Consider the following 18180-nt stretch of genomic DNA (forward strand, 5'->3'; position numbering starts at 1 on the left):
AGAAAGGCTAAGTGATTTCCTCAAAGTCTTATAGCCTTGAGGTAACAGAGATGGGACTCAAGATCAGATCTTTTACCTCCCACTCTAGCACTTTTATCCATTATACTGAATCTTTGTCAAGAAGGGCCTGGGTCACTTTACCTGGAGAGCCAGTTTGACTTTCTTGGTGACAGCAGTTTCAGGAAAAGTTGCTTGCACCATGGGGACCAGCTTGCTCTTTAAAGACCCCCCTTCAGGGCCAATCATGTCAAAGTCCTGACAGAGGCGAGACATGACCACAAAATACAATGGAAAGTCTGTGGTGACGATCCGGCAAACACGCTTCTTCTCCAGATCCTCTAAACTCTCCAGTTCTGCAGACATCAAAAAAGCCCTCCTAGTCACATCAAATTGCAACCCAACACCCTGCTTTTGGAGAAGTGGGGTCATCTTACACTTGATGGCTTCCTTCTCAACATTGACCGTATGCCACATATTCAAGGTAGTCCTGATACCCTGAATGACCTGGACAGAAGAGCCAGAAAGGATGCCTTAGAAGTCAACATTAACCGCTTGGATTGTCTATATGAGATTGAGAGTTGGAACCTTAGAAAGAACCTATCCAACCCCAATCCTATCACTGTAGGTGAGAAAAATGAGATTCAGAAAGTTGAAATTACATGTCCAAGGCAATACAGTCAGAAAATAATAGACACAGAAATCAAATCTAGGTTTTCTGGCTCTTAGTTCTTTGTTCATTCAATTATACACTTCTGGAATTTTGATAGTAGCAGGTAGGTGTCAAGCCTAAAGCTTTTGTACCTTCTCTATCCCCTTTTCCCAAAGGAAAGGCAATGGTGGTGGTGGTGGTGGTGGTGGTGGTGGTGGTGGTGGTGGTGATGGTGGACACAATTGGGATTCCTATACTTAGCTGTTGCCTCCATTTTAATTGCATTCCTCCTGCCTTACTCTGACCCCCCAATCTCAAAACTATTTTTCTTCTCCCACTTTTCTTCATTTTGTCTAATATTTGAGTTGGGACGTAACATTGAGCTGGCTTGCTAAGTTCATTGTACTAAAGTGTTAGTGAAAAAAAAAAGTTAGAACTTTCCATTTAGTTGGGAGTTTACAGAAATGTGGGAGGAACAATGACCTTCTAGAAACAAGAACCAACCAACCAACTAACCAAGAGATAATAAATGATTATTATTTGGTCTTTCTATTATATTAATTTATATTAATAAATTGATAAAAACATAAGCTAGCACAGATAAAGATGATGTCAAATTTATTTTGCATTAAGATATGGCCATATTTAAAGAAAAGGAAAGGCTACTTATCCAACCACTGTCATAGACCACATGAAACCACCCTGAAAGTCTAAAAAAATGAGCTAAATAAGGAAAAAACTCAAAAAAAGTTAGAGAAAATATCTAAAATAAAATCTCCTTGTCTGACTTAAAGATAAAATACTGCAAGATTTATACATAGTCTGCAACCAACCAACTGAAAATAAAATACTGTCAAAAGACAGGGATGTAGGAAAGCTACTAAATTTCTCTACAATTTCAAAATATAATTTGAAAAAAAGGATTCTGCTACTATGCATTCAAATTTCTTCAATAAACTTAAATCTACCTCAAAGAAAATTTCTTTGGCATCAAGTTAAAACAACTTATTTGTGTAATCTCTATGTATATATGCATAATCCTGAAGTCTGTTATGCAAACTCTGTGAGTTCATGTAACAATAACAAATATATGTATATATGTGCATATATACATTTATATATATTTGGAGGGGGAGAGCGAGAGTGAGAGAACAGGGGGGGAGGGAGAGGGAGACAGAGATAGAGAGACAGAGAGAGAGACAGAGACAGAGAGAGAGAGAGAGAGAGAGAGAGAGAGAGAGAGAGAGAGAGAGAGATGGCACAATGGATATGGCATTAGATCTGGAGTCAGGAAGACTTTAGTTCAAATTTGACCTGACATTTATGAAGTCACTTGAACTCTGCCTCATTTTCCTCATATGTAATATGGATTTGATATTAGTATCTCTTACCACTCAGGATTATTGTGAGGATCAAATGAGATAATATTTGTAAAATTCTTTGCAAACCTTAAATGCTATAGTATATATTTTATTAGATAAATGCTATTAGTTTTATATATATATATACATACATATATATGCATATTCATGGCTTTAAAGTTTCTAAAATGATTTCCTTACAACAACATTATAAGGTAGAGAGTGCATTATGGTTCCCATTTTACATATGAGAAAGGAGATTGAGGTAAAGAAAAATTAGGCAATTTTCCTAGGTTTATATAGTTAGCAAATTCTGTAACTTCAAATGAAATCTTCTGATTCTGAGATCCTTGCCTTTCCATCTTAGGCACCAGAAATTCAACCAGAGTGTGATATCATCTGGACTGTAACCTGGGGATGTCTTCATTTAAGAAAGTCCTATCCTTACATTTTACATTTCAGGTCTCCATCTCACCACTGGCTCTTTATGGGATGTTGGGCCCCCCATTACCTTCATCCATCCCATTGAGGGCTTGGTCCAGGTAGCTCTCCCCATAACGGCTCCGATGCTCCTTCCACATTGAGCCATTCTCACTTCGAAGTACCACCAGCTCTCTGTCTCCTCGACCATGGGAGGCAAAGTGGGGAATTTCCACAATCACAGGGCTAGGAGCAAGAACAAGACCAAGGAAGGCATGAAGAGGATATGGAATATCCTGGGTAGGTCAAGGACTCAGAGGAGAGAAGACAATGCCTGACTGCGATGAAGAAAATCCCATCTCCCTTCCATCTTGTAGGTGAACACAAACTAAGTGAGATTATGACAAAACCATCTGATGGTGACTTGGGCTAGGATCACGCAGCTAATAAGTGAGGCTGGATCTGAACTCAGATCTTCCTGACTCTAAGCCCAGTGTATAATCCACTATGCCACCTACCTACTTAATTTTTGCCCCTTCTTTTCCTCATTGAGATATTCAGAATTTAGAACCAGAACATTTAATATCTAAATGATGCTAAGTCCCTCTTTTAAGATGAAAAAATTGTCCAGTAACATTGCAGGGATTCGGACGAGGTCCGTTCTGCTCTTTTGACTCTGCTGCCTCCTCATTTTGTACTCACCCAATCTCTGTGCAAAAAGTACGGGCAGGGCAAAGGCACCAGCCTACCTTTCCTAGCTTACTTCAACTTGGAGAACTCACCTTCTGTCTACATGGCCAACACTCTCTCACTTCTAGGCTTTCTATAAGTCTAGATTTTCCCTGCCTCCTACATGCCTAGGATTCCTATTCATCTTATGAAGCCCAACTCAAATAGCTTCCTTCAAGAAGTTTTAATTTCTCCTCTTGGTATTAATGTTTCCTCTCTTGAACTTCAAATAATACTATGCTTCTTTTTCTTCAAGTTTTCCTAGAGCTCTTTGTGTTGATTTTTGCTTCTGTATCATTTTATCTTGAATTATACTCACCAGTCTGCATTTTATACCTTCACTAGTAGACTGGAAACTTCCCAAAGGCAGGAATTGTCACCCTCCCCCACCTCCCCCCTTTTGCCCCCCATCTTTTTACATTGAGATAGCTTTATATAAAGACCTGTTTAGAATGAGACTCTTTTAGTAGAATAATAATTGTCCCCTTGAATGACATCCCAGAAAAAACCTTATGCTGAATTTCATTTCAGAATGGTCAAATTCTAGGCATAGAGAAATCCATAAGGGTTATGGACCCCCAAGAAGGCAAGAGAAAAGAAGGAAAAATGGGAATAAAACCACCAATTCACTGGGGATTAAAATTCAGCATTGTTCCTTCTCTCCATGAAGCACAGAAAAAAAAAGGCCCCCGGGGGGGTAAATTTGATTGCTCTTCCCCTGGCTCTTTTGGCTATATCATTATTGACAGTCATATTCCCAGTGCCACATTAATGAGAGCAGCAGGTTGAAGGTACACTGCTCTGGGAAGGTTAATTACATTCTGATTCTCATCTCTTCCCATCACTCTTACCTCAGGAACTGGGCTCCTGTTGGCCCTAGTGCAATGATCCTGCTCGCCAGGCCCTCTTCCTCAGCCAGGGGTGGTGGGGTGGTTAGCTTCTGGGGCTTGACCAGGCGGCAAGTGATGCGAGTGGGTGCAGCACATGCTCGGGGTGGAATGATGACCCTCAGCCCATTGTGCCGGCTTCCTCTCATGGAACCCCCACGGGCATCAACCATGAAGCTCACCAGGAAGCTGAGAGGTCAGATGGAGAAAGAGGTTGCTTAGTGTCCTCCCTCTTCTCAATGCTCTGTCTATCCCACCCCTCTAACTGCTGAGGACAGAGAGTAGCTGCTATGTGACAGAGGCTGGTAAAGCTCATTTTAGACCTTCCCTAGGAGACTGGAAGCTCCCAGGTGTGGGTTCCTTGAAGCTGATACACTCACCCTGTATGTACTGGACTGGCCACAGGACTAATATTATCTGAGGTTTCTGTTGCTGGGCTGCTGGGAATTAATGAATCTTCATCAAATTCTTTAGATGCCTGAAGAGGAAGAAAAAGGTCATATTCAAAACTGGCCCATTTGCCTTCTCTTACCAGATCTTAGAAGATGCCCAACCCCAGACAGCACAAGGAAATCATCCTCCTTCTAAGGCCTAAGCATTCTCAGTTTTCCTGCTTTTATAGCATAGAACTGGAAGTGACCTCAGAAAACTACTCCAACCCTTTCACTGGACAGATGAGGCCCAGAGAGGCTAAGCAACTTGCTAAAGTTCATATAGATGGCAAATAGTAGAGCCAAGATTCAAACCTAGAACCTCATACTTTGAATCCAACATCTTCTCCTATCCTGAAAAATCCTAGAATAGTTACTCATTCCCCTCTCAGATTAACTTTTAATTCCTTGTTGTTGTTTAGTTGTTCAGTCATGTCATACTCTTCATGACCCCTATGGGCCATACTATTCATGAGGTTTTCTTGGCAAAGATACTGGAGTGGTTTGCCATTTCCTTCTCTTGTGTATTCCTATTTTACAGATAAGATAAATGAGGCAAACAGAATTAAGTGACTGGGGTCACACAGCTAGTAAATGTCTACAATTGGATTAGAACTCAGGTCTTTCTGACTCTAGCCCTGGTATGCTAACCATTGGGAAACCCAGCTGCTTTTGAACTTCATAACCTGATGAATCACCTGGATCCTATCTTTTATACACCCATATGTCTTATTGCTTTCTTGTTCTAACTAGGACAGTGTCACTGTCCACTGGATCATTGCTGCTTTTGGTATCATATGTTTAAAATGCTTTTGCAAGTTTAGTCTCATTTTATTCTCACAATACCCTCCATGAGACAGGTAGAGCAAGCAGTAGTATTTCTATTTTACGGACAAGGAAAGCAAGATATGGGTGACAGCAGTGCCAGATCTCAAACTACCTTTCCCAGGTCTTTCCCTTAAACTCTTAACCCAGGAATTCTGAGTCCTTGAAGATACCTTATCTAAAAGATGAAGGGATTGGACCCCTAAGACCCATCCTGGTTCCAAATCCAATGATCCCATGTTTGGGAGTAAGCAAAAGTTAAGCAATACATTTTTACCTGTTCTGGCTCCTCTGCTTTGATCACCACAGTCTCAGGTGTGACGCAGGGGATCCTGGGAATGGCTGGAGATTCCACCCTGTGTTCAAATCACGTGGAAAAAAATTCAGTGTGGGAGTTGTGTAGACAAAACCTTTAGATTATGGATCGCAGAGTCAGTTCTTGATATTCCTTTATATTTCCTGGAATTTCCTGTCCTAACATATTATCCAACTCTCCCCACACTCCCCATCATTTATCTTCCACAGTAGTTGTTCTTAGAGTGTCCACCTAATGAATAAAACTTATCTCTTCTTTGCACTTTGCTGAACCTCCTCAGAACCCAACAAATTTGACCCTGCTTTTAAGGTCTATGTCCTCAAGGTAATGAAGTATGAGAGGGTAAAGGAAAAAGCAATGGATGAAGAGTCAGGAAACCTTAATTCTAGTCTTGGTCCTGATCTTAGACAAGTCATTTTCTGTGACTAGATTTCTGGTACTCCATCAGTAATAATAAGTAGTTCTTTTCTTTGCCAACCATCTACAAATCTATGTAGCTTTCATAAAGTTTTCCTTCAGTCCACATTGTTTTCTTCTCTCTGAAGACATCTGCCTGCCATTTTGGCACTGGAATCTAAGTCTTACATGCATCTGTTTCATGTGGGCCTGGTCTGTCCAGCTAGATTGTCACCTCCTGTAAAAAGAAACCGTGTCTTCTCATTCTTTGGCATCCCCTATGATTGGGAGGGAATCCCCAGGGTTGACCAAATAACAGGTGCCCAAATGATTCTAGTTGAAATTTTACCTGCCTTACAAATCTGCTTTGTTCACTTCAAGAATTCTTGGCAAGTTTACATCTTACCAGAAAACACTCATACCTATCCCCCATCCCCACCCCATCACTGCACCCCCACACTAAAGGCTCTGTTATTGTTTTTAAGTGAAGAAAGGTTCAAGTGCAAATGTTCATACATATGAAAGCATCAGGTCTGGTTTTCTGCATATCCAACTGCACCTATCAACAGGACCAGGCATTAAATGTATCAGGTCAATAGCCATTTATAATCCTATTAGGACAACATATTTCAAATAAAAAAACTACCAGTTTTTTTAATTGAAAAATAAGATACATGTATAGATGCATGCTTTTGGTGGCCTGGGGAAGTTGGGAAGGATGGATCATAGGATCTTAGAATTATAGTATTAGGAGTGATAAAGAATTAACAATTTTCTGCTACAGATCCACTGCTTCCCAGAGGCTAATAGATAGCTCCATGATTTACAGAGTGCTAGACCTGAGTCAGGAAGAAGTGAATTCAAATTTGATCTCAGATACATTCTTGTGTGACTCTGGACAAATCACTCAACCTCTGTTGTTCTCAGTTTCCTCAATTGTAAAATTGGAACAATAATAATAATAATAATAATAATAGGCTCTACCCCCTAGGGATGTTGGGAGGATTAAATGAGAAAATACTTGGAACAAAGTCTTGGCATTATAAAAGTTCTTAAAAAATGCTGAGTTTCTTCTTTCCTTCCTTTATCTTTGCAATAGTGCCAATGAAAAGTTCTAGCCTAGAATACAGTGGTCTAGTAGGTCATGCTCATGGACCATGCAGCCCTGTACAGCCTCTAGCCTCTGATAGGAAAAACTTGTCTTTCCTTTTTGTAGCATTTGACTGTAGGGTTAGAAGTTGGGGTTAGGTAGCAACAAGAAGGTAGAAGTTGAGGTTAAGATTAGATAATCAACTATGATTGGATGAAGCTCCTCTCAGCACTTTCAGTGATCAAGAACAATTCTAGATGTGTGATGGAAAATACCATCCACATGCAGAGAAAGAACTATGGAGTTGGTAGACCAAAGCATACTATTTTTACTTTTTAGCACTTGTTCTATTTTTTCTTTTTCTTATGTTTTTTCCCCTATAGCTCTGATTATTTCACAATATGACTAACATGGAAGTATGTTTAACATGACTGTCCCTTATCAACTTATTCACTGTCATGGGGATGGAGGAGGGAGGGGAGGAAGGTAGAAAAATGTGGAACTCAAAAACTTATAAAAATGAAAATTGAAAACTATCTTTGAATGTAATTGGAAAAAAATAAAATAACATAACATAAAAAAGAAGTTAGAGTTAGGGCTGAAGTCAGAGATTAGTTTTTGGTTAGAGTTGGAGGCAGAGTCCCTGAAGCTTGACATACCATCTCTATGATTTCCCAAACTAAAATACCCTTTCCAATCCATATTACCTTATGTGTGGCGTATTTCCCTACTAGAATGCAAGTTCTTTCTGGTCTATGGCTCTTTTGTAATAGGATCTTCAGCATTTACTATATAGAAGGTACTTAATAAATTGTTTTCATTTATCCATCCATCCATCATCCATCCATCCATCATCCATCCATCCATCATCCATCCATCCATCCATCCATCCATCCATCCATCCATCCCCATCCATCTATCCATCCAATATTTCATTCATGTGAATTCTTCCTCTGGGGAAGCATTTCTTACACTTGATCTAGCTTTGGCACAAAGTCCAGGAGCTCCTTCTCTTCATCTGCATCCCTGGAATCATGCTTTTCCGGTTTGGAGCCCACAAGTTCCTCCCCTGAAATGGAGACAAGTTTAAACTCAGGACAGGACAGAGGCAAGAAGACTTTTGGGGGTATTGGATGCTTGGCTGTCTTTTAAGGTGCTTTCCTCTGGTCTTCCTCTCAATACTTCCACCATAGAGAGAGGTAGAAGGGGATTCTGTGCTCAAAATGCCAGGATTTTAGAAGAAATTAGAAACTGATTTAACTAGTTTATTTCCTTTAGCCCTGGGCTCACTAAGAATATACAAATCCTAATGCATCAATAAGCTTGGCCAAGAAAGGGCAGACAGAAGACAGAATAATTTCTCTTAACCTAATGTATTTTGCTTTGTAGCAGTTTTTTTGGGGGGAGAGTATTTGAGATATCAATACTCTCTGAATTTATTTTTCCCAAATTATGCATAAATGAGAGATAAATTGAATAATAGCTACAATATATTTGAACTGACTAGAATAGAAACCCTTCATTTTAAAGGTCACTAATGTGATTTATAGAAGACTCCCAATGCCATTGTATAATGGCTTGGACCCAGTATAAAGAAGTTTCAAGCTATGATTGAATTGGCTGCCTGCACATCTAGTCAAATTCTCTGCATTCCCATCCTACCTCCCCCCTGCTAGTCCTTGCTTAGGAGGCCATGACCTTGACCTTGTGGATGCCTTGCCCTGGTACCACAAAGTCGGTTTTCTGGCTTTGTGAATCTGGAGCTGACAGAATGAAAGAACAGCTCATGCATGTAATACCACAAACACAGCAGCATGGGTACAGACACAGAGATGGGTGGGCAGGGATTCCCTGCCAAAGGGGATGGTTCTCATGATTATACAGTTTCTGATTTAATCAAGTTCCTTGCTCCCAGTCTGTTAGCCAACAGAGAAAGCTGGAAAGCGGTGGTGGTGAGGGATGGGTTAGTGAGAGCTGGGGGTGCTTAGGGTGAAATGTACTCTGGTGACAAAGGACCACAGGGAACAGAAAGCTTTTCATACCCATTATAGTTACATGAGCAGTTCCTGGAAAGCAAAAAAGAGCCAAGTTTAAGGAAATACAGGATTCAAGTCAGTGTTATAGCAAGAGGCAGGTTATATAGCCATATGTGTTACACCAAAAGCCACAAGAAAGGCACTTATTCACTTGGTTGGCCGATTTCGAGGATCGGGGTGGGAGAAGGAGAGATCCATCTCCAGACTCGTTAGGCAAAAGAACAGTGGCTCTTGGATATTTCATGATAAAGAAAATGCCTGGAAATTCACTGATACATCAATTGGCTAGAAAATAATTTATTAAAGAAAATCTTGAGTTCAAAGAATTTTTAAAAAATCAGTTGAAGGTATAAGGAAAATACATGACTAATATATCACTACGACAAGGATTTTTGATTTTGTCAGAGTATAAGAAATCAATCCACCTATATAGACTGTCTATAACTTAAGCTAATAAGCCTCAGAGAGCTGCCCAGGGTTCAGGGAAATTATGTCCTTGCCCATAGTCACATTGTCTATTATTATCAGAGGCAGAATTTGAACCCAGGTTTTCCTGACAATTATAGCACTTTTCACTATGAGTGGAAAGAACAACTCTGAGAGGGAAGGGATTCATCTATTGGACAAAACACTGGATCAGGAAACTGATCAGCAGTAGTGTGCTGGTAAATATTTAACAGTTGGTTCTTTAGTTGGGGGGGAGGAGAATGGTACACTCAGTGTGCTTTTAAAATTTAATCTGTATTATTAATAATACCTTTCCCTGTCACTTCTTAAATTTAGAATTTGACAGAATAGTAAACCAATCCTCAATTGTAGCATTTACTGATTTCTGAGATGGAAATGCTCACCCTGAAAATTTAACCATCTGTTCTTAGGAGTTGCTGATACAATTCATTCCTCCTTCTAAGGTTCATTCTGATTCTAGAATTCTTTTGATTATAAGTTGTGTGTTTGTGTATGTATGCGTGTATGTGGGGTAGTGATGGTAGATTTTAATAAGAGCAAAAGTAAAAGTAGGAAAATAAAAGTTTTAGAATCTCCAATCAGATTCCCCAAAGTGGGAGTGTTGTAATACCATAGAGAAGAGTAAGATAAGTATTAACAAGATCTCTGTCCCGTCCCTCCCCCTGAACCTGAATTTAGCAGTCCTTACCTTCATCTTCAGAGACATCCAGAATCTCATCCACTGTCTCTGGGAAGCTCATTCGGTGCTTGTCGCTGACTAACTGAAAGAGAAACATGGACTAGACTTTAGGACTCTTTAGAGACTCAACTGCTGCCAATAATAGGAGACTAACAAAGCACTATGTCTATAGTACTTCCTTGTGAAACAAGGAGGGCAAGGGAAAGAGCAAATTCATTATCCCCATTTCACATATTTGGTAGTTGAGACACAGAGAACTTAATTGACTTGTTCAAGATTACCCTAAAAAGTGGCAAGACTTGATTCCACATTCTTTGACTACACATTCAATGCTTTTCTCAATATGTTTCCACACAGTATGAGGGAAGAAGCAGAGAGATTACTCAGTTATCAAAATTGGCAAGAACAGCTAGTTGGCACGGTGGATAGTGCATCAGCCCTGGAGTCAGGAGGACTGGAGTTCAAATCTGACCTCAGACACTTAATGATTACCTAGCTGTGTGACTTTGGGCAAGCCACTTAACCCCATTGCTTTGCAAAAACTAAAAAAAATCGGAGCCAATTTTTTCAGGTAGTAAAAGTAACCTCAGGAAAGGTCTGATTATTCTCAAAATAATAAAACAGAGAACACCAGCTCCTATCCTCTTTCCTCTTCTTCCTACACATCTTAATTTTAATACCTGAAGCCCAGTCACTTCATGTCTTCCCAATGACACTAGATGGCAGCAAGACCCTAAGAGGGGAAGTGAGAAAACTACTGATCTATTTTAAGTGCTGCAGAGACCCTGACCTCTGCACACAAATGAACTGGATCACTCACCTTAGACTATCAAACTATCAAGAATTAAGATTCTTGCCCAAAAATGATGTAACCAGGGAGGAGCAGTTGGGGTTTTGCCCCAGGGTGCTATATTCAGAAGGAAATCTCATACCTGTGTTCTAGGATCTTTGTCTCCTGCCCCCCCCCCCCCATGGTAGCCTACTTCTTTCCTCCCTGCCCCACTGAACTGAAGGCATGGTTAATGCTATTGCCTTAGGGGTAGTCCATGGGACTTTCCCTGAGTGCAAACATTCCTATTGATGTCTCTGGGTTGACCTGCAGAGAAAATTGTACTTACCACAACACTGGTTTCATCTGTCACAATTTTCAGTACATCGGTTACAGAAATGTAGCCAAGGCGCTTGGCAATGGCCAAAGGAGTAGTTCCATTCTGATGAAGGAAAAAAGAAGAAAATCAAATTAAATGGGGAGGAAGAGACAGGGCTGGGAGAAAATTCACCCCATTTTCACTGGATCCATTCTTCACTGGGCCTGCATAGATAGAATCTGACTGTCACAAAAGCAAATATATGAACATATATCAGTCTAAGTTATATGGAACTTGTTTTAGAAAAAAAAATATTTGTGAGAAGGTGAAAAGGTCCTGTCCTAAATATATAGAATATAGGTCTCTACAATGTGAGAGATTCAAGGATATTGAAGTCAAAAGGAAGATTATAGAGTGTTTTTCAAAGCCCTTTTGTAATCTGGCCCTTTCCTACACTTAGAGGTATTTCAGTCATTAGTATTCACCTTCACAGCGTTGTTCTGAAGATCAGTTGAGGTAATCTTAATAAAATGTTTATGACAATGTCCAGCACACAGTAGGTGCCATACTTAAAAAACAAAACAAAAAAACACCATCTCATACTGTACTCTCCTTCATGTATTCTGTTACCCAGAGACATTGGCATCATGCTATTCATTGCAAAAGACATTCCATCTCTCACCTCTAACTGTCCCCTCGTATCTACTATATGAGATCTCCTTCCTTACCTTTCCCTCTCCCCCTTCACACTAAGGCCTTCCCTCTGTTGATTTCCAATTTATCCTGTATATGTCTTGTTTGTGCAGAGCTACTTGCATATTGTCTCCTCATGAAAAGATTAAGATTGATTCTGTATCATTTTCTTATTGATTCTATTTATTCACAGGCAGCATGCCCCACTAATAAATGCTATCTAGTGTGGAGCTCTGCCTCTTTAACCTTTTTTGTTAAAATTCTATCAAGAAGTTTCTTGTGAGCAGAGACTATTTTTGCAAACCCTTAGTACAGCTCTATACCTTAGTATGTTTCCTAAGTATTTGTTGACTTGAATTTTGAATTGAGAAAGCAAATTTTTAAAGTCACAAAGATCCAAGGATTTATTTGTGCCTTTATCAATAGGTATCAAAACCTTGTGAAAGTTCAACCTACTGAAATAAAGCCTTCAAATAACTGTAATCAGAGAAGAGCTATATCCTACATACTACTTTTATGGGAAGGTTCTAAAGGGTACTTTGAATGTTCAGCTCTAAGCATCACATTTTAGGAAGGACAGTGACGAGCTCTAGTACTTCCAGACAAGGGTGAACAGAATGAGGACAATATAAAGTTTAATCGAAGGATCATGGGTACAGAGAAGAGAAGGCCTAGGTTGACTTGATAGCTTTTTTTAATCAACCAATGAGTTGTCACAGGAAGAGAAATTAGACTTAGCCTTCTTGGCTCAGAAGGAAGAACTACACAAACAGAAGTAAGTTAATATTTATTAAGTGCCTACTATGTTCCAAGAACCAGACTGAGAATTGGTGATAAAAAGAAAGGCAAAAGATAGACCCTACCCTTGATCTGACTGGGGAGAAGTTGAGAGAGGCTGAATGTGGCTCAATATAAGGAAAATCTTCCTAACAATTAAATGCTCTTCAACAATGAAATCAGCTGCTTTGAGACACTGTGAGTTCTCTATCTATGACATATTCAAAAATTTTTTATTTTGCTGGGTGACATAGGAACAAAATCTACTTCATACATGCTAACCTAGTTTTTCCTTAAAAGGTACTGGAAACATCCCAAAGAAGTTATTGATTCAGGGGAACAAGGCTCAAACCAATGATATGATATAGCCCCTAGTGATCTAAATTCACAAGTCAATTCTAGAGAAGGGGCTTCTTGCTCAGCCTTAACACATGTGTAATATGAGTGATGCCCTAATATGGCCAACATGGAGTGAAGCTGTGCCTGCTTAAATCAATATTGAATTTTTGCTGAATGTCCTTTCCATGTCAAGGCTTGTTTCAATCACAAACTGAAATGACCGACCAGTCTCAGTCAGGCCTGGTCTACAAGATGGAGGAATGAAACTAGATAAGCTATGAGGGGCCTTCAGTAAGAAAACATATATATAGGAGGAAGGCAATTTTAAAAAATAAATCAATGTACAGAGTATGTCCTAGAATCATCGTGTGATACTTTCTGTCTTACCTCATAAACCCTTTCATAAATACAACTCTAGAACTTGGTGAAGATGACTGATTTCATAATTATTTGATTCATTTTTTAACATTGATGTTAAAATATAAAACCCTATTCTGGGCCTCATAGAGGATATAAAATAGCTGCTCTTAATGAGTTTAAAATCTCTGACTTTTGGCTTCAGGGAGCTACACTGGTGTGAAAATACCCACAAACCAGCTATCACCTATACTCATTAGGAACAACCGAGGGCAAGGCCAACAGAGTTAGGTATGTCAAATCTGAGGAGGCATCATCTGTTGCTCAACCTTTGTTCTTCCTGCTGTGGTCTAAAGACCCATGTACCAAGGTCCAGGTGAGAAATCTGGCCTTTCCTTTGTTTTTCCCTTGTTGAAAATTGTCCCTGAGGGGCAGCTAGGTGGCACAGTAGATCAAGCACCGGCCCTGGAGTCAGGAGTACCTAAGTTCTGATCTGACCTTAGACACTTAATAATTACTTAGCTGTGTGGCCTTAGGCAAGCTACTTAACCCTATTGTCTTGGGAAAAAAACCTTTAAAAAAAAAAAAGAAAAGAAAATTGTCCTAGGCAGACCCATATTTCTTCCTTAGTCTTTTCTTTGAATTAGTTTTAAAAATGCTGTAATGAATGACCTATTACTTTCTAATTCTTTTGCAAAACTACTGTGAAAGATGGGATCTCCATTATATTAACCCTATTAATTAGCCCTAATTAACTGAGATTTTAGGGTGGTAAAGCTATCTGATTTATAGTTATAGATTGAAATGATGTTCACGTCAGAGAATTACAATTAAATTTAACTTATGCCAGCTGAAAGAATCTCTGAAGAGAAAGAATCCTGATGAAGTTGCCCATGGAGAACAGTCTAAGTAAGAAGCAGCACAAAATACTCACTGAACTGACTTCATTGGGGGAAGCACCATTCTTCAGGAGCAGGGTCACAATATCCGTATGTCCTTGCTGAGCTGCCTGGTGCAAAGGAGTGTATCCTAGCTGCAATGGAAAATAGGGATTTGTTTTCTTGGAAAAGGGAACCCCTCAAAAATCTGGGGAAGGGGGCTGTATATATGCATACATATGTATGCATATATACAGCCCCCTTCCCCAGATTTTTATATATGTATACATATATATATGTATTTGGGAGTCGGCTGTGTAGGGATGTCTGAATTCCCCAAGAAAGACACTCTTCTTTACCTTGGTCTTTGCATTAACATCTGCCTGGTGTTGTAGGAGGAACTTTACCAGTTTGATATTTCCATAATGGCTGGCCACATGTAATGAGGTATATCCCATCTGAGGGGAGAAAGGTAAAGATGAATTAATTCAATTTAATTCAGCAAACAGTTTTTTGAACATCTACAAGGAACAAAATACTGATTCTTCCAAGTATGTTACTCATTGCCTTAGTAATCATTGCTCATGATGTAGTGGATAGAGCCTTGAGTGGGGACTCTGGAGACCCATAACTACTAGCTGTTAGTCTATGAGGAAATAATTTCACCTCCCCCCAAGCCTCAGTATTTGCACCTGTAAAGTGGAGATGATGATACCTATACCTGGTGACTTACAAAATAATTGTGAGAAACAGATGAGAAATGTGAACAAATACTGTTCATCCTAATAAATGAGTGTTTTGGGGGGGCTTCAGGGAATTGTTCAGCTTTCTGTTTTTTTTCATTGTGGCAGTCACCATGACTTTAAGGGTTTAATGTCAAGAATGTAAGATGAAGCAAGGTACAACAGAGACTATACAAACACTTGAGAGGGATAAGAAGCACTGAATTCATCTCCTGCCCTCATAGGTAAGTCATAACTTCTCTGAGGTGGAGATAACTAAATGTTAGGCAGCAAGGTTGAAGTGTGAGCATAAATGATGGATTTGAAATCAGGAAGACCTGAGTTCATACCCTGCCTCAGACATCCACTAGCTCTGTGACCCTGGGAAAAAGTAACTTTAATTCTCTCTGCCTCAGTTTCCTCACCTATAGAATAATAGCACCCAAGGTTGTTATGAGGATCAAAAAAGATAATTCTATGTTCCGCTCTTTGGAAACCTTGAGGCACCCTATAAGGGCTAGTTTTTGTTTTTAATTCTTAGTTGTATTGTTATTTGTGCAGTGAAAAAGGATGAACATTTAAATGACCCCTGAGATGGATGTGTTTTGGCATGTATTTTATAATAGATTTTAGAGGCATGCAGTGTCATACAGTGGAAAAGCACTGGTCTGGGACTCAGAAACCTGGGTTCAAGTCCCAGTATCAACATGGAACTGCTGCCTTTCCTTGGGTAAGAGACTTAACCTTTTGGATCCTCAGTCCTCATCTATAAAATAAAAATAATCTCATCCCCCCTCCCATCTGAAGAGGGTTGTTGTGAAGAATACTCTGATGAAGTTTAAAGTGGCATCTGTGGGAATTTGGGCTCACTTAACACTTTCCCTCGAGATGCTTGAAGCCCTAGCCTGGGAAAATAATAAAAAATGAAAAGAAATATGAATTACATTTGACTTTCAATATATCTGAACCTTGCAACTTTCTACATATTTTGTACAAAGATATCCAAAAATTTAATGGAAAAGGTCACCATGGTTTTACAATGGTAGACCAAAGGGAAGTCACACAAAGAAAGAGTGTGTGTGTGTGTGTGTGTGGTGGGAATGTAGTGTATGTGGTGGAAGTGGTTATGTATATGTATATGTATGTATGTGTATGTGTGTGGGTGGGAGTATGTGTATGTATAATGGGAATGTAGTACGTCTAGTGGAAGTGTGTTTGTGTGTGTGTACACACTCATGCACACAAGTGTGTGTTGTAGGTTTGGGGTGGAAAACTGGAGCAGAGAAGAGGAATGCTGCACATGCAATTCATTGACTGAAACAGGCTCCTTGTTTTACCCGGGTGGTGGCATCCACTGTGACCCCCTGTTTGATGAGCACATCTGCTACTGCCACATGGCCCTCTTGAGCCACAAGATGGAGAGGAGTGAGGCCGCTCTGAAAAGAAAAACAGCAACAACATTTCATTACTGTTGAGACCAACCTAAATATCAGAGATCCATCCACTGAACTTTTAATCCATGTCTCAGAGTTTTAGTTCCATATTCCGAAGGGGAAAGACTGATTCATAATAATATTGATATAGAGTTTTTTAGGTTTGCAAAGCACTTTTACATATATCCTCATAAAAGCCCTGTGATGGAATACTATTATTATCCCCATTTTACAAATGGGGAAATTGAGACAGACAGCATTTAAGTGATTTACCCAGAGATACATAATCAGTAAGTGTTGGGGGGCTGGATTAACATTAACAATAACAATAATCATAATCATAACAAAGAACTATAGCTAACATTTATATAATGATTAAGATGCCAGCCACTGTGCCAAGCACTTTACAATTTTTACAATTATTACAATCATTACAATCATTATCCCATGACAGCCTTGGAAGATAATTAATATCCCTGTTTCACAAATGGGGATACTGAGATGGACAGTGATGAAGTGACTTACCCAGACCTATGGCTAACAAGTGTCTAAGGCTGGATTTATAATAATAATAATAATAATAATAATAATAATAATAATAATAATAATAATAACATTTAACTTATATAGTGCATCCACCATGTTCCAAGTACTGTGAAAAGGGCTTTACTATTCTTATCTCACACCCAGGAAGTAGGGGGTTTATTTTGCATTTGAGGAAACTGAGACAAACAGAGGTTAAATGACTTACCCCAGTTCATACAGTTTGTTAGTGTCTGAATCCACATTTGAACTCAAGTCTTCCTGACTCCAAGCCTGACACTCTAACCATTGAGCCATCTAGAGGACTATAATTACATGGGAGAGAGTGTTGGCAGACCAGGGCCTTAATGATCTTGGGTCAGTTATTTCATTTTTTTCTGGAGTTCAATTTTCTCACTTGAAAAATGGGGAAAAGAGTCCCTACCCTGAATTCTTCACAGGGTGCTTCTGAGGATAAAAAAAAATACCATAGATGTGAAATTATTTTGAAAATTATGAAATGCTACAGAAATGTTAGGTAGATGACTAGATGGCACCATAAAATATGGAGCTCTGGGTCTAGGATTAAGAAGACCTGAGTGCAGATCTAGCCAAAGATACTTTCTAGTTGTGTGACACTAGAGAGGTCACATAACCATTGCCTGTCTCAGTTTCCCCATCTGTAAAATAGGGGTGATAATGGATCTACCTTCTAGGGTTGTTGTGCAGATCAAATGAGATAAGATTTGTAAAATGTCTTCATTACATAAATGCTATTGTTATTATCTGCTAGTATTAATAGAATGTAAAATCTACATAGCAAGGAAAAAAAATAGGGACTTTACAGTCAAATAAAAACCTCAAATTATGAAACTCTTGTTCTCTCTTTTGAACTGGTTTATTGCATAGCCTAGTACCAAAGATTTAACTAGGAAGAATGAAGATCAATAGTCTGGACAGAAAGAAGAAGGAGTTGAGGAATTCAGAAATCAGGGCACAAGCTGTGCATAGTTGGTGGAATGTAATCATGATGAGGGACTTCGATTATCCAAATGTCTGTTGCAATTCTCTCTTTCTCCAAAGA

The 18180-nt window shown here is 39.3% G+C and overlaps 1 protein-coding gene across 8 annotated transcripts in view; it reads right to left on the minus strand.

Moving 5' to 3' along the window:
- ANK1 (ankyrin 1) overlaps positions 1-18180 on the minus strand; it is a 189377-nt gene that overhangs the window by 53955 nt on the left and 117242 nt on the right. For 6 of the 8 annotated variants that reach the window (XM_074209011.1, XM_074209009.1, XM_074209010.1 and 3 more), the window contains 12 exons: positions 16479-16577; positions 14779-14877; positions 14476-14574; positions 11406-11498; positions 10297-10369; positions 9147-9170; positions 8077-8173; positions 5580-5658; positions 4427-4524; positions 4011-4235; positions 2522-2676; positions 142-353 (listed from right to left, as the gene is read on the minus strand). In XM_074209011.1, the coding sequence (XP_074065112.1) occupies positions 142-353; positions 2522-2676; positions 4011-4235; positions 4427-4524; positions 5580-5658; positions 8077-8173; positions 9147-9170; positions 10297-10369; positions 11406-11498; positions 14476-14574; positions 14779-14877; positions 16479-16577 (1353 nt within the window). The remainder of the gene's footprint in view (positions 1-141; positions 354-2521; positions 2677-4010; positions 4236-4426; positions 4525-5579; positions 5659-8076; positions 8174-9146; positions 9171-10296; positions 10370-11405; positions 11499-14475; positions 14575-14778; positions 14878-16478; positions 16578-18180) is intronic. The other 2 variants (XM_074209008.1, XM_074209015.1) reach the window with 1 other exon arrangement.

Source organism: Macrotis lagotis, chromosome 1 (assembly GCF_037893015.1).
Source record: "Macrotis lagotis isolate mMagLag1 chromosome 1, bilby.v1.9.chrom.fasta, whole genome shotgun sequence".
Classification (NCBI taxonomy): Eukaryota; Metazoa; Chordata; class Mammalia; order Peramelemorphia; family Peramelidae; genus Macrotis; species Macrotis lagotis.